Genomic DNA, 14421 nt, shown 5'->3' on the forward strand with positions numbered 1-14421 from the left:
AGGACAGCAACAAATCTCTAGCTGAAACAATGAGAAAATAAGTATGCTGCATGGATTTCCTTAGAAAGAAGAGAAGATAAAAGTGTGCTGCCTGTTCCTGCATCCACCAACTTGGGTAGCAGCAGCTGAAGAAATCACTTGTGCCTGTGTTTCATTATCCTGCACTTTGTTTCTCAGGTTCCTTTTCTCGCCATATCCCGTCACTCAGGAAAGCAGATCATCTGCCAGTATCTCTACTTTGACTGCTGGATAGAGAGAACAATGACGCCACAGAGTTCTCAGATGAATCTATCACCTACTTAGGGTGGGATATTCAGAGTCAAGTTCTGACCCAAGATCTTTGAAATAAAGTTAGAAGTATTACCAAGTTAGGACTCGAATTTGACAGAGAAAATCTGGGGGAGGGAATAAACTTAAAATAGTTCAGTTAGTTCATCTGGCATTTCTTTTTTATTTTCCCAAAGGCAGGAACACTGGCACTGATGACAATGTTCATCACTACTATGCACACACTTATATATATTACATATATACATATGTTTCCATCTGTTTAACTATTCAGACTGCTATAATTCAAAATGTTAAATGAACTGCTGTTATTTACATGGTTTAATTTCAATGTTCTATTTAAAGTCTCAATTTTTTTAATATCTATTACCATAATCATTCAGAATTTAAGTACTCTAATTTTGGTTAAAAATACACTCTTTAAGAAAAACATGTACATCAAAATAATTTTTAAAAGGCACACAAAAAATTAGAAGCATGATCCTCTCACATACTCATGTAATTCCAGCAAATTTCTTTTTCATTTTAGTTCAGTTGGTCTCACAGTGGGGTCCTGAAATCAGCAGCAGCAGCATCACTTGGAACTTGTTAGAATTCTTGGGCTCCTGCCCAAAACTACTGACTCTGAAACTTGGAGGTGGTGCCCAACCATCTGTTTTCATTAAGCCATCCAGGTGATTCTGATATGTGCTAGTTTGAGAACCACTGCCTTAGTTCAATAACATATTCTCTGCATATAAAATTATATTAGGAGTCATGAAAACAAAATCTACTATGGCACAAATCATATCAAACTATCAGCAAACATTGTTTTTCAAGAGTAAATAGCTATGAAAAACATCAATACTTAGTAAACAAATTTTTAATCTTAAGATGTTTATTATAAACTATGCAATTAGAAATAAAGAACTTAACAACAGTTAAAACAATTTTGGCCAGTACTTTCTCTAACACATAAGCATAATTAAGAAAGGCAAGGAGTTTGTGCTTAAACTGGATTTACTATGAAGTCTCCATAAATCACTCCAATGTACTGTGACGTGTCCTCATTTCTCAAATGTGGCCCATCTGCCACCGTACTTTGAAAAATATTTTGAGGCAAAATGAAAAAAACATATACAGAAACATTACTTCTTATCTTTCTTTGTATAAAAACGTGGTTAATTCCTACCTGTTGAGAAATCTATATCCTGACTACCCTGTAGGTACTAAGAATTACTAAATCCATCACCCCCAGAACCTGTTGGGGGGGGGTTACCTGTTGCAGTCAGCAAGTATTTGAGTCCAATAGGCCCTTAAGAATAAATTTGTAAAAACTAAATATTTAGCATTATCCATTACAAGGTTAGGAAACTGAAGCCAAGATACAGGTGACGGAACTAGGCCCCTGAACAACCTCTGTGTATTATCAAGATGAACTGCCACAACATCAAAACATTTTCTGCCTTCTAACATTTGACCTTGGACCCATTCAACTTAGTTTGATAAGTTGATCAGCTTAGTTGATCCAAGCCAGGATACTTATATGCACTTGCACATATAAAGCTAAATAGCTTAACTTGTTTCCTTTCTTTCTTGATGTACAAGGTGTCCCAAAAGTCACCCCTAAAGTCACCGCTAAAATCACTATACATAGGGAAAATGAGAAATTTTAGCTAAAGGTAACCTCTTTTACAAAGGGGTGACCCACACGTAGAGGATATTTTGTTAATATTATACAATGAATATTTTGTAAATAAACCTACATTTAGCGTCAGCGCCTTAAGCTCAGCAGCTAGGATGCCAGCCACATACACCGGAGCTGGCAGGTTTGAGTCTAGGCCGGGCCTGCCAAACAACAATGACAACTACAACCAAAAAATAGCCGGGTGTTGTGGTGGGTGCCTGTAGTCCCAGCTACTTGGGAGGCTGAAGCAAGAGAATCGCCTAAGCCCAGGAGCTGGAGGTTGCTGTGAGCTGTGACACCACAGCACTCTACCAAGGGCAGCACAGTGAGACTCTTGTTTCAAACAAACAAACAACAACAACAAAAAAAAAACCCTACATTAACTACAATTTCCCATTTTCCCTACATATGGCAACTTTAGGAACCCCCTGTATAATAATAGTAATTCCCTTTCCTTAAAAAAAAGTCCTTTAATGCCATCTTTTAGTTTTGAAAAATCCAGAATTAGGGCAGGAGGTGTAGGGAATGTGCAAGGTAATTCAAGAACCTAGAATTATACCCTAACTCATAACAAGGAATCCCTTTTTTTTTTTCAGAGACAGAGTCTTACTTTGTCACCCTGGGTAGAGTGCCCTGGCATCCTTATAGCTCCCAACAAACCCAAGTTCTTGAGCTCAAGAGATCCTCCTGCCTCAGACTACCAAGTAGCTGGGACTACAGGTACTTGCCACAATGCCCAGCTAATTTTTCTATTTTCCTAGTAGAGACAGGGTCTCAACTCTTCCTCAAGCCAGTCTCTAACTCCTGAGCTCAAGAGATCCACCCACTTCGGCCTCCCAAAGTGTTAGGATTACAGGCCCCAGCCACCTCACCTGGCCCATACAAGCAATTCCTTTTTTTTTTTTTTTTTTTTTTTTTGAGACAGAGCCTCACTTTGTGGCCCTCAGTAGAGTGCCGTGGTGTCACAGCTCACAGCAACCTCCAGCTCTTGGGCTTAGGCGATTCTCTTGCCTTAGCTTCCCGAGTAGCTGGGACTACAGGCGTCCGCCAAAACACCCAGCTATTTTTTTTGTTGCAGTTGTCACTGCTGTTTTAGCTGGCCAGGGCTGGATTCGAACCTGCCACCCTCGGTTTATGGGGCCAGTGCCCTACCCACTGAGCCACAGGTGCCACCCACACCTGGCTATTTTTAGAGACAGGGTCTCACTCTTGCCCAAGCTGGTCTCACCTGAGTTCAAGCAATCCACCCACCTTTGCCTCCCAGAGTGCTAGGATTACAGGTGTGAACCATTGTGCCTGGCCTGAAAAAACATATTTTTAAGTGTTCTATGGTACCTGGATAAAAGGGGCTTTGAAAACATAAAATTTCTTTTGTATAATGACTAAACCAGCTAAAATTCCTAGACCCTCCATAGTTAGCTAAGGACAATCAGATTTTTTTTCTTCTGAGCAATGTTCAAGGCAGGAGGTATAGGGAAAAATTAAAACAAGATTTTTTTTCTTTTGAAGCAGGGTCTCACTGTGTGAACCAGGCAAGCATGCAAAGGCATCAGCCTACCTCACTGCAATCTCAAACTCTGGGACTCGAGCCATTCTCCTGCTCCATCTCCTCTCAGTAGCTGGAACTATAAGGTGTAATACCTGGCTAACTTTTCTATTTCTTGTAGAGACAGTCTTGCTCTTGCTCAGGCTGGTCTTGAATCTGGACTCAAGCAATCCTCCAGCCTTAGTCTCTCAAAGTGCTAGGATCACAGGTAGTGTGAGCCACTGTACCTGGCCTAAAACAAGATATTATTATATCTTCCTTAAATCCTCCAAGTAAAGAGGACTTTATGTTAAAGTAGCAGTTCACAATCTTGGGGCATTTTAGCTTTAATTTTAAAAGTACAATTTAATGATTTAATATTATACTCTATAATAAAATCTAACAAATGCTAAAGAAATAAGCAGCTCAAAAGTCAACATAAAAAATTCAAAATAACAAAGTAAAATACAAAACAGAGCTGTTTTGCAAATTATTAGGGCTCAGCAGTTTGACACTTTTGAATCAACTCAAAGCAATCTCTAATGATTACTCTACGATAATTAAAAAGTAGGTCTCAATTTATCCTTCCAAGTTTGCCTCTTTAAAGCAGTGGTCTCAACCTGTGTGGGTCACGACCCACAGGAACTGTATTAAAGGGCCACGGCATTAGGAAGGTTGAGAACCACTGCTCTAAAGCTTCCCACAGTATCAAATACCTGGGCCTCATTATCCAGAGGTTTCAATTTGGCAGTTTGTACTTTTCAACTCTGAGTTATTCTGCTACACAGAAAACTTAGCAAAATACCAGGTAGAAACACAGGTGCTAGTCACTTTAAGGCAGTTACTGGAGTTCAGCATGTTTGATGTCTGGGGCCAGGTAAATCTTTGTTATGGGGTCTGTCCTATGTATTGTAGAATGTTTAGCAACAACCCTAGCCTCTAATTTATAGATGCCAGTTACACCCTCCCCTAGCGCAATGACCCTCCAGATACTGCCAAATGTCACCTGAGGGCAAAATCAACAGCAGCTGAGAGCCAATACCTGAGGACTGAAGTGGAAAATAGTACCAAGGGTATAATATCAATTTGACACATAGGTATTTAGGGGGAGCAATCTTAAGATCCTGGCAAAGGGGGATTCCTGTTCTAGGTATGACATAATCTTCCTTAACCCTTCTTTAAAGCAGTCCATTCCATCCACTGTTCATTCTTAACTTCTCCTCCTTTGAGTGCTTGAAGTCCTTTTTCATCTGTTTTCAGTGCAATAATACATTATCACCTGCCTTTTTGCCAATACCTTCTCCTCACTCTCAAGATTGTCTTTTATACTTTTACTTTCAAACAGCTCCCATCCAGAGACCCTGGGAATGGAGACAGTGGTGACGATTTGTTTGCCTCCAGCAACTGCTCTATAGCTGAACTAGGTCTCTCACTCTCTCTTTCTGGCTAACCCAGCCTTGAAGATTAATACTTTGAAAGATGACCTTTTCCTGAATCAATTATGCTCTGTCTGAAGGCAACAAGTCCAGGAAGCAGGGAAAACATAACTCCTATAAACAATGCATTCTGACACTTCTGCCTCTTGATAAGGCTTTTGTTGATGGACTTCACCCATTATCTAGAAAACCTCTGCAACTATTTTAAAGGGTATCTATCACACAGATAACTGTCAAAGCCTATAGGAAACAACTGTTATTCAAGAGAAATGCTCTACTCATATATTAACGATTTCTCAGGATTCTCCACATGCTAATCCTAGTGTCAAGTCAGTTTACAGAATTATACATCCCTGTTTCTTATCTATTACATAATTACTTTTACAGAATTATGACATTATACCTTTGGCATTTTTCTATAGAGCCGTAAAACAGCCCTATGTAGAATATTTTATATATATATATATATATATTTTTTTTTTTTTTTTTAAATACCATGGAGGAAACTGTCCACTACGTTGCTCAATGTTATTTACCTAAAAACCCAGGTGATAAATTCCCTTTAGAAACTAGGGGAAAATAACCTCTCTTTTTTTTTTTTTGTAGAGACAGAGTCTCACTTTATGGCCCTCGGTAGAGTGCCATGGCATCACACAGCTCACAGCAACCTCCAACTCCTGGGCTTAAGCGATTCTCTTGCCTCAGCCTCCCGAGTAGCTGGGACTACAGACGCCTGCCACAACGCCCAGCTATTTTTTGGTTGCAGTTCAGCCAGGGCCGGGTTTGAACCCGCCACCCTCAGTATATGGGGCTGGTGCCTTACCAACTGAGCCACAGGCGCCGCCCAATAACCTCTCTCTCGATCAAGTGATACGCTTCCTATTACAGAACAAAGAATATTAAAGAGTTCTTCCTGTTCCCCTTTTGGGTTTGGCTACTAGGAGAGCAGACCCAAATTCTCAGGCCCATTTCAGTAAACTTCCTCAATGAAGAACTTGAACCAAAATTCTTCTCTTCTATCCCATTTTTGCTTATCTTTGTGTTATTGTGCTAATGATTTTCAGGTCAGTTACAAGCTGCTGAAGATCCATACTGGAGATAAGTAGGCTTGTGAATGTATATTTAAAAATGCATGGATTTGGGCGCCTGTGGTTCAAAGGAGTGGGGCACCGGGGGGCCGGAGGTGGTGGGTTCAAACCAAGCCCCGGCCAAAAACTGCAAAAAAAAGCATGGATTTTTTCAATATTGATGCTTTCCTTAAGTTTTGATGTTGACTACGGATTTGGAGCACACTTTAAAAATTCATATGAAATCCATTCAAGCATCTTTCTTTACACTGTTTTGCAACTTATTTAAAGACAATGGATAGATATCACATATAATATGATACATAATAGAAAAATATTAAATGGAGAAATGAATACTGTTTGCGACAAAAATCACTACAAGGAAAAGAGAAATAAAACTACATCCCTGTACATATAAGTGGTGGGTTACAAAATTACATGTAGCAAGTCCTGCAACAGGACTCAACTGTTCTCTGTTCCTATCTTATTCTAATTGTAAGGAAAATTAAATTTCATCGCATTATTATTTCTTGGGACTCTGTTTTGAAAAGACCACTAAAGTAACTGGGCTCTCAAATGAACTCCAATTATCAAACTTGGTGAGCTGTGGTTCAATAATATTCTGAAGAATATTATGATCTAAGTGTTAGGCTCAGCTCTATTTTGCCTTTTAGTTCCCGGTGATGGGTCTTCTCTTGGTGTTTCCCTAAGCTCACAACTTCAGATTGTTTCTTTCAAGCCTTGATTTCTTTTAATGAGTTACAGAACTCTCCACTTTTACTCGTCTCCTATTCCTGTCTCTCCTAGAGCCGCTGTTACTGTCACAGAACTCTGCTTTCTTTTCTCCGAGCACACATGTCTTCTGGCCTCTTTCCTTCAACTCTCAGGATCCCGTACCCGTTGGGTCCGGCTCCCAGCGCAGGAGTCTTTCCCCCAGCTCCGTGTGGTTTCCCAGATCCGCCTCCCTTCCCTTAGAACACTCCGGCCCAGGAGTCCTATCTCCAGACCTTCGGCTGCAGGCCCAGATCCACCCACCTCGAGGGCATCCGCCCTCCTCCCCCGCACCGGAACTCGAACCCCAATCTGACGACCCCAGTCTCCACCCAGCCCTGTCTGCACCGCCCCATCGCGTCCGCACGCACCCACTCGTTGGCCCGATGGCCGAAAGTGTACAGAGCCACCTGGCTGGCCACGTCCACGATGCAGTTGATATAGGGGTCGTGGCGCTGCAGGGCTGCTAGGCTGATGTCGCGCCCCTTCCCCACCAGGCCGCCCGCCGCCACGGCAGCCATCTTCCCTCCCTCCCCGACATCTACACAGGGCTCTTGAAAGGCGCTCTCAATAGATCGCAGAACGAGCGAGCCGCCTCGCAACTGAAAACCCACCGCGACCCCGAGTCCGGGCGGCCTTCCAAGTCCAGCGGGCCCCTCCCTCTTTCCCTGCAGATAGGCGCAAGGCAGCACTAATCGACTTCCGCGCTCCCGCCAGCTGCGGATCGTTGCCACTGGCAACAAGTCCATGCCTGCCTTCTGAGGACGGTTTTTTTCTAAAGAGCTTTTTTTCTTCCCGCTTGAACCTTAGAGCTGCGTGAGCGATAGGATTTCCCTTTTGGATGTGTTCGACGCCTTGGCGTGTCTTCAGTGCTTCAGTGATGGAAAAGCAATAATAACTCTAAAGAAGGAGAAGTGTGATTTTTGAAAGTGTTTATACCCAGCGCTTCTCAAAGTGTGGTCCTCGAACTCCTTGGTGGTTTTGAGCCTCTTTAGGGGGATCTGAAAGGTCAAAACAATTTTCTTTACAACGTTAAGTCTTACTTTGACTTGCGCCCTGTGATGACATTTACAAACAGTGGTGGTTAAAAGTTCTGGTGGCTTAACACGAGACAAGGCCAGCTACTAGTCCATATATACTTCACTGCTCATCATTCTGAGTTAAAAAGGAAGTCAGCCAGTGTGAATTTAGAGTGCTCTTGAAAAAGCACTTTAATTTTATTAAAGTTCTATCCTTGGGTACACTTTTTTTTAAGATGCCGGACGGAAAAACAAGAAGTATGGGCTCGGCGCCTGTAGCTCAGCAGGTAGGGCGCTGGCCACATACAACAGAGCTGGCGGGTTCAAACCTAGCCCAGGCCTGCCAAACAACAATGACAACTACAACCAAAAAATAGCTGGGCATTGTGGTGGGTGCCTGTAGTCCCAGCTACTTGGGAGGCGGAGGCAAGAGAATCGCCTGCGCCCAGGAGTTGGAGGTTGCTGTGAGCTGTGACAGAACTGCACTCTACAGAGGGCGACATAGTGAAACTGTCTCAAAAAAAAAAAAAAGAAGAAAGAAAGAAAAAAAACAAGAAGTATGCATAAAGCAGGTCTGCAGCACACCAAAGTGCCACATTTGTTTTGGGGGAAATAATACTTCTGTCCTTGAGGTGTGAGCTGAGTTAGTGTTTTTATTTTTATTTTCACAAAACGCTATTTTTTTTGAAAGGAAATGGGCAAACTATGGTTATTCAAACAGGTATTTGACAGACATTTTCAAAAATAAATAAATTATGCCTGTCACTTCCAGGAAATCAAGGGACCATTACTGTTTCAAATGATAATTTTTGAGCCTTCAAGCTGGAATTAGACAGACATTCAGAAAATCTGCTGCTATGAGCTTGGCTGCTTCTCAATACTTAAAAGTCTTTTCTGATGAGATCAGTGGTGATATTAATCAGTACAATTTTTTAAAGTATTGTATAATGAAAAGTGTTAACATCTGAAAGATCTGCTTAACTCAGTGGTCCAGTATTTTCCAAATGACCAATGCAATGTCTGATGTTACATACATAATCACGCACAAGTAATAAAAGAGCCATCCAATGACAAGGTGGACTAATAGATTTTAATGTAACAGAATATGAAAAGTTCACAGCTATGATTTAATAAAAAATAATAATAATATGAAAAGTTAATAGATAGGATTTCAGATAGCATATTGCAATTAACCTTTGAGGAACTACCACTTACCAAGTTTTGATCTGTTATCCAAGAAGAATATCCACAATTACCTGAAAAGTCATTAAAACACCTATCTCTTTTCAACTATATTATCTGTGTGAGGCTGGAGTTTCTTCGTGTACTTCAAACAAACATAGCAATAGATTTTAGGCAGAAACAGATATAAGTATCTAGCTGACTTTTATTAATCCAGATATTAGTAATGCTACTTTTCTCACATTTTTTTTTTGTTTTGGAAAAAATTATTTTTCATGAAAATGTTATTTTTATTTACATTTAATAGCTTTATTGTTATTTGAAATAAATAAGCACTATTTAAAATTATCAATTTTAATTCCCAGTGGGATAAATATAGATACATATAACTCACATAAACAAGAGTGCTTTGAAGGAGTCCTCAATAATTTGTTTTTTTGTTTGTTTGTTTGTTTTTTGAGATAGAATCACATTCCCTTGCCCTGGGTAGAGTGTCATGGTGTCTTAGCTCACAGTAACCTCTAACTCTCGGACTCAAGCAATACTCTTGCCTCAGCCTCCCAAGTAGCTAAGACTACAGGCCCCCATCACAATGCCCAGCTAATTTTTTCTATTTCTAGTAGAGATAGGGGTCTTTCTCTTGCTCAGGATGATCCTGAATTCCTGAGCTTAAGCAATCCACCTGCCTTTGCCTCCCAGAGTACAGGCATGAGCCACTGCGCCTGTTTGAGTCCTCAATAATTTTTAAGAGTGTAAAAAGGTCTTGAGACTTTAAAGTTGAGAACTGCTGACCTAAACAATTTATATAGCATTAAATATTAGAAGAACTATGGAGAAATCCTGACCTGCATTCATGAACTCTTATACTTATTTGATACAGAAAAGCCACAGATATGACATGTGTCACCTCTCAAATTAATAAGTTGTAATATAATCTTTGCAGGAACAATTTCAATGTTATTGAAATTCTTTTGGATCCTGGGTCCTATCAACTCCAATTCTAACTTCCCAATGGGGAAGAATACGGCATTAGCTTCAAACTTCTTGACTATGACTGGGGCTCGTTTGTGATTTGAACCAGAACGTATAAATACTTATATCTGATATTAACTAGCAGTTTCGTGAAATAATACTAAGTGATATAGATATGCATATATTTACATATATGTTTCCTTTTTAAAAACGCTGGTTGTGACTCTCTCAATCGATTTCATGACCAACTGATAGATTGTGACTATAGCAACTGAGCAACCATACAAAGCTGACTAATTTCCTATGTTAGTCTACCACCTTGTTTCCAGTTTTGCTGATCTTCCCTATTGATCACATATGTACTTTTTGTTGTTGCTGTTGTTGTTGTTGCAGTTGCTTAGCTGTCCCTGGCCAAGTTCAAACCCGTCACCCTCAGTGTATGTGGCTGGTTGCTGTAACCACTGTGCTATGGGCACCAAGCCAAACACATATGTACTTCTAAAAACAAGTTTAATTTGTAATATGAGCTATGAAAAATTTTGTGATTAACTCTTGAGCTAGTCTTACACTTTCTGACTTGATTAGCTGTGCTAATTTTGATTATTCAGTCAGCCCACAGATTCTACTTTGCATTTCCTTCACACATATAATGGGACATTGCTTTCTCTTCCACCAGCTTTTGCCCTTTAAGTTGCATGATCCTTCCACAGATCATTTCCCTCCTAATTTTCAGTCTTTCCCTCTTTAAACAACAAATCCTGGCACCCAAAAAACAGAATTCTTTGAGCTCGATAGAGAAAATGGGCAATATGGTCGAGGGGGTACAATATCTTAAATATTCATAAAACAAAAATGCCCTAAAGCCTGAGTGACCTGAATGAGAGCCCACTGGATGAAATTCATTCAGTCAGTCTTCGTGGTATATTGTTGTTTGTGTGTCTGCGCTGAAATTTCAAGGTCATGGCATCCCCTCTCACCAATGAGTGAGATGAACATACTGGTATCTTGCTTAGTGGTAGATTGACATATGTGAGCAACACACCAATATGTTTTTTAGTAAAGAAGGGTCAATTTTTCATTTCTGTTTAGAATTAATGAAGGAAATGACCTATCTCCTGCTTCAACATTCCCGCTTCTCTACATATTCCTATCTCTGTTCCTTTAACCATTTGTCTGCATAGCCTAGAATAAACTTTTCCCGGAAAACTCACCTTTTGCCTCCTTCTCCCATACAATCCTTCCTATGAATCTTTAGTGCACTCCGTTGCTATTTTTCTTGTGGTACTTAACTCAGTTTATCCTCAATTAGAATGATTTATTTTTTTATTAGGTTATATATTATGCCCCCCATTCTAAAAAGGACAAAAAAAAATGAGTCATTGTAATTAAAGAGAATTGTTACAGAAAATCTAATCTGAAAATAGTTATTGTAATTGAACAACAAATTTGGCTTTAAGTGTCCTAACAGATAAGCAAAAAGGAAGAATTAGTAAGTTTCATAGGATTTTTTTTCATATGCTCATTTATCATCTCTGTAGTCTCCCTAGTACTTAGTCCAATGCCTTGTATATAATAAGATTCAGAAAATGCTTATTCTATTGAACTCAACCATGAGTTAGTTGAATTTACTCATTAAACACCAGCATTTTGTTAAGAGCTTATAATTTATACAATATAAATCCAAGTTGGGATTTCAAGGCATACAATAACAAGTCCTGGTCTTTCAGAGTGTACATGTTAAGGGAATTATTTTTAAAAAGGGGGAAATTTTTGGTTTTATAACTTTCAATATCATTAAAAAATGAAACCCAACCCCTTGAAGATTAGAAATCACACTGAGGAAAAGCAAGATAAATAATGTTGCAGTGACTTCATTCAGCATTGCTGTATTATTCATCTCCCTGGCTGGCAGAGCTTCCTTCTTTCTCTTTTTATTCTTTTTTCCCCAAAGACCTAAAACCCTGAACTTCTAGGATGATGCCAGACTTCTGCTTACTAGTCTATTTGAATAATCTGTGTTTGGAAAACCAGATCATCATCACTTATCAAAATATACTAAATTGTATGCCTGATATTAGTACAAGACCATTTCAAATAGGGAGATTCTTTTTTAATCCATATACCTTCCATGGTGCTGGCCTACTTCTCCTGTGTTTCCATAAACCTCATCATGATACTTTGAATAAATATTAGTGACTTCAGATTTCATGATTATTTTATAATTGTCATTATGAGATTAAATATGTGCTGACACTCGGTTTGTTAAAGTCGGACACTGAAATTTAAAACAAGTTTGTAGTAGGGTCAAAAATAAAGGCTGGTTCCCCTCTGCCACCGAGACGGAGGGTGGGCTCTGCCTCCTAGGGAAAAGACACTGTGAGGCAGTCTATGGGGAAAGGCTAAAGCTCCGCCGGCCTAGATGAAGCAGGAGGCTCACATCGGTCCCGGAGATGACAGACAGATGGACTCCTTAGTACTGCAACATATTTTAGCGACTACAAAAAAGATCATCAGCTGGGCAACATGGTGGGTGTAGACTTCTCTAGGGCCCTGCCAATCTGTCTGGACAGAGACAGAGGTATCCTGGAGGCTCAGACAAGAAGATGTCAAGAATGCTTTGCTCTGGAAGCTGCATCCTGCCTCGACAGCCAGCTGGGTCTCTGGAAAAAAATGATCCAGGGAGCAGAGCTCTCGCCCAGAACTGGCGAAGCCCCCATGAGCCAGCATCTTCCACATCAGAGACCTTCCAGGATTACTTCAGTCTGACAGAGATACTAGCATTGGAACAAGTTCAACGTCCTTACACTGGGATGGCTGAGCCTCAGGTAGAGGCAGGTGTGGCAGGAGAAGGCAAGAGGCTGCCATTGTGGGCATTGTGGTAACTGCCAGGACTGGGCAGAGGGAAGAGAGCTTGTTGAAGTGGATGGCTGGGGGTGGTGGAATGAAGACAGTCCCTTATCCATATGTGTTGAGGAAGGCACCCTTCGGTGAGACTGGCCTCTGCTGAAGGGTCAAATGGGACCGGAAGTCCATCACATGAAGTTAGAGGTGCTGCAGAGGTTTGAGGACGATGAGAAGCTGACATAGGTTGCTGGAGCCCTGGGGCTGGCCACGTCCACTGTTATTTTGATCTGGGTCAACAAGGACAAGATCTGGGATAATTCCCAGGCAGCTAGTCCAGTCAGTACCATGCAGCTGACTCGTTGCTAGAGTGGGATGATAGGCCACATGGGGTGCCTGTTGAGGCTGTGGACTGAGGAACAGAAGCAGCAGAACCTGCCTGTCAGCATGCTGCTCATCCTGGACAAAGCACTCCCGCTCTTTGCACAGTTGCAACGAGAGCAGGGTGTTGGTGTCAGCAATGGCTGGTTTTCCCACTTCAAAGTGCACCTTGTGCTGCTGCTGATGGATAAGTTGGCTGTAGGTGATACCCAGGCTGCTGCCCAATACCCTCTGGTGTTACTCACCATCCTGGAGGAGGGCTGCTATTCGCTATAGCAAGTCTTCAATGTGGATGGATTGGCCTATTCTAGCAGTGGCTGCCAGAGAGCATGATGCTGGCACTGGAGGGAGTGGCTGGGCTTGGTCCTGGGCCCAAGGCCTCTAAGGACCATCTGACCCTTCTACTTGGTGGCAGTGCAGCTGGTGACTTCAAACTAAAGCCACTGCTGGTATACGCCTCTGAGAATCCCTGTACCCTCAACAGCTGCCCTAAGGTGAGCCTACCTCTAGTCTGGAGCTCTAACTGCAGTGACTAGCTAACTCCCAGCATCTTCCATGAGTGGTTCACCAGCTGCTCCTGCTTTCCGTGGAGAGCTGCTGTGCCTGTCATGGCCTCCTGCATCATGCCCTGCTGCTCTGTCATGGTGCACCCCACCTCCCTACCTACCTAAGTGACATCTCAGCCCATGTGCGTGTTGAGTTCTTGCCCCCCAAACCTCAGCCCTCATCCAGCCCATGAACCAAGGAGTTATCACTGCCCTCAAGACCCATTACCTGTGCTGCATGCTTAGTCAACTGATTCAGGAGGTTGCTGGTGATAACCGGCCCTCTGTGTGGGAGTTGTGCTGCAGCTATACTGTCCCGACTGCCATGGACAATATTGCATAGTCAGCTATGTTGAACAGTGCCTGGAGAAAGCTCTGGCCTGAGTGTGTGTATATGGGTTCCTCATCGGGCAGCGCCTGTGGTAAGGCGCCGGCCCCATATACGGAGGGTGGCGGGTTCAAACCTGGCCCCGGCCAAACTGCAACCAAAAAATAGCTGGGCGTTGTGGTGAGCGCCTGTAGTCCCAGCTACTCGGGAGGCTGAGGCAAGAGAATCGCTTCAGCCCAAGAGTTGGAGGTTGCTGTGAGCTGTGTGAGTCCACAGCACTCTACGGAGGGCCATAAAGTGAGACTCTGTCTCTGCAAAAAAAAAAAAGAAAGAGAATCATATGGGTTCCTCTCAGCCTAATGGTGTGTCCTATCTCTGCTGCAGCATTGTGGCACTAGCC

The 14421-nt window shown here is 41.8% G+C and overlaps 1 protein-coding gene across 4 annotated transcripts in view; it reads right to left on the minus strand.

Annotated features, from left to right (window-relative positions):
- DCP1B (decapping mRNA 1B) overlaps positions 1-7368 on the minus strand; it is a 67767-nt gene extending 60399 nt beyond the window's left edge. The window contains exons 1-2 of one of the 4 annotated variants that reach the window (XM_053556880.1): positions 6880-6932; positions 783-1018 (exon numbers count right to left, since the gene is read on the minus strand). Coding sequence is in view for 2 of the 4 variants with exons in the window: in XM_053556877.1 (XP_053412852.1) it covers positions 7125-7274 (150 nt within the window). In the remaining 2 variants the exon portion in view is untranslated. Of the gene's footprint in view, positions 1-782; positions 1019-6879; positions 6933-7124 lie in introns of those variants that run through there. The other 3 variants (XM_053556877.1, XM_053556878.1, XM_053556879.1) reach the window with 3 other exon arrangements.
- Positions 7369-14421: the final 7053 nt, after the last annotated feature.

This window comes from Nycticebus coucang, chromosome 12 (genome assembly GCF_027406575.1).
Source record: "Nycticebus coucang isolate mNycCou1 chromosome 12, mNycCou1.pri, whole genome shotgun sequence".
Classification (NCBI taxonomy): domain Eukaryota; kingdom Metazoa; phylum Chordata; class Mammalia; order Primates; family Lorisidae; genus Nycticebus; species Nycticebus coucang.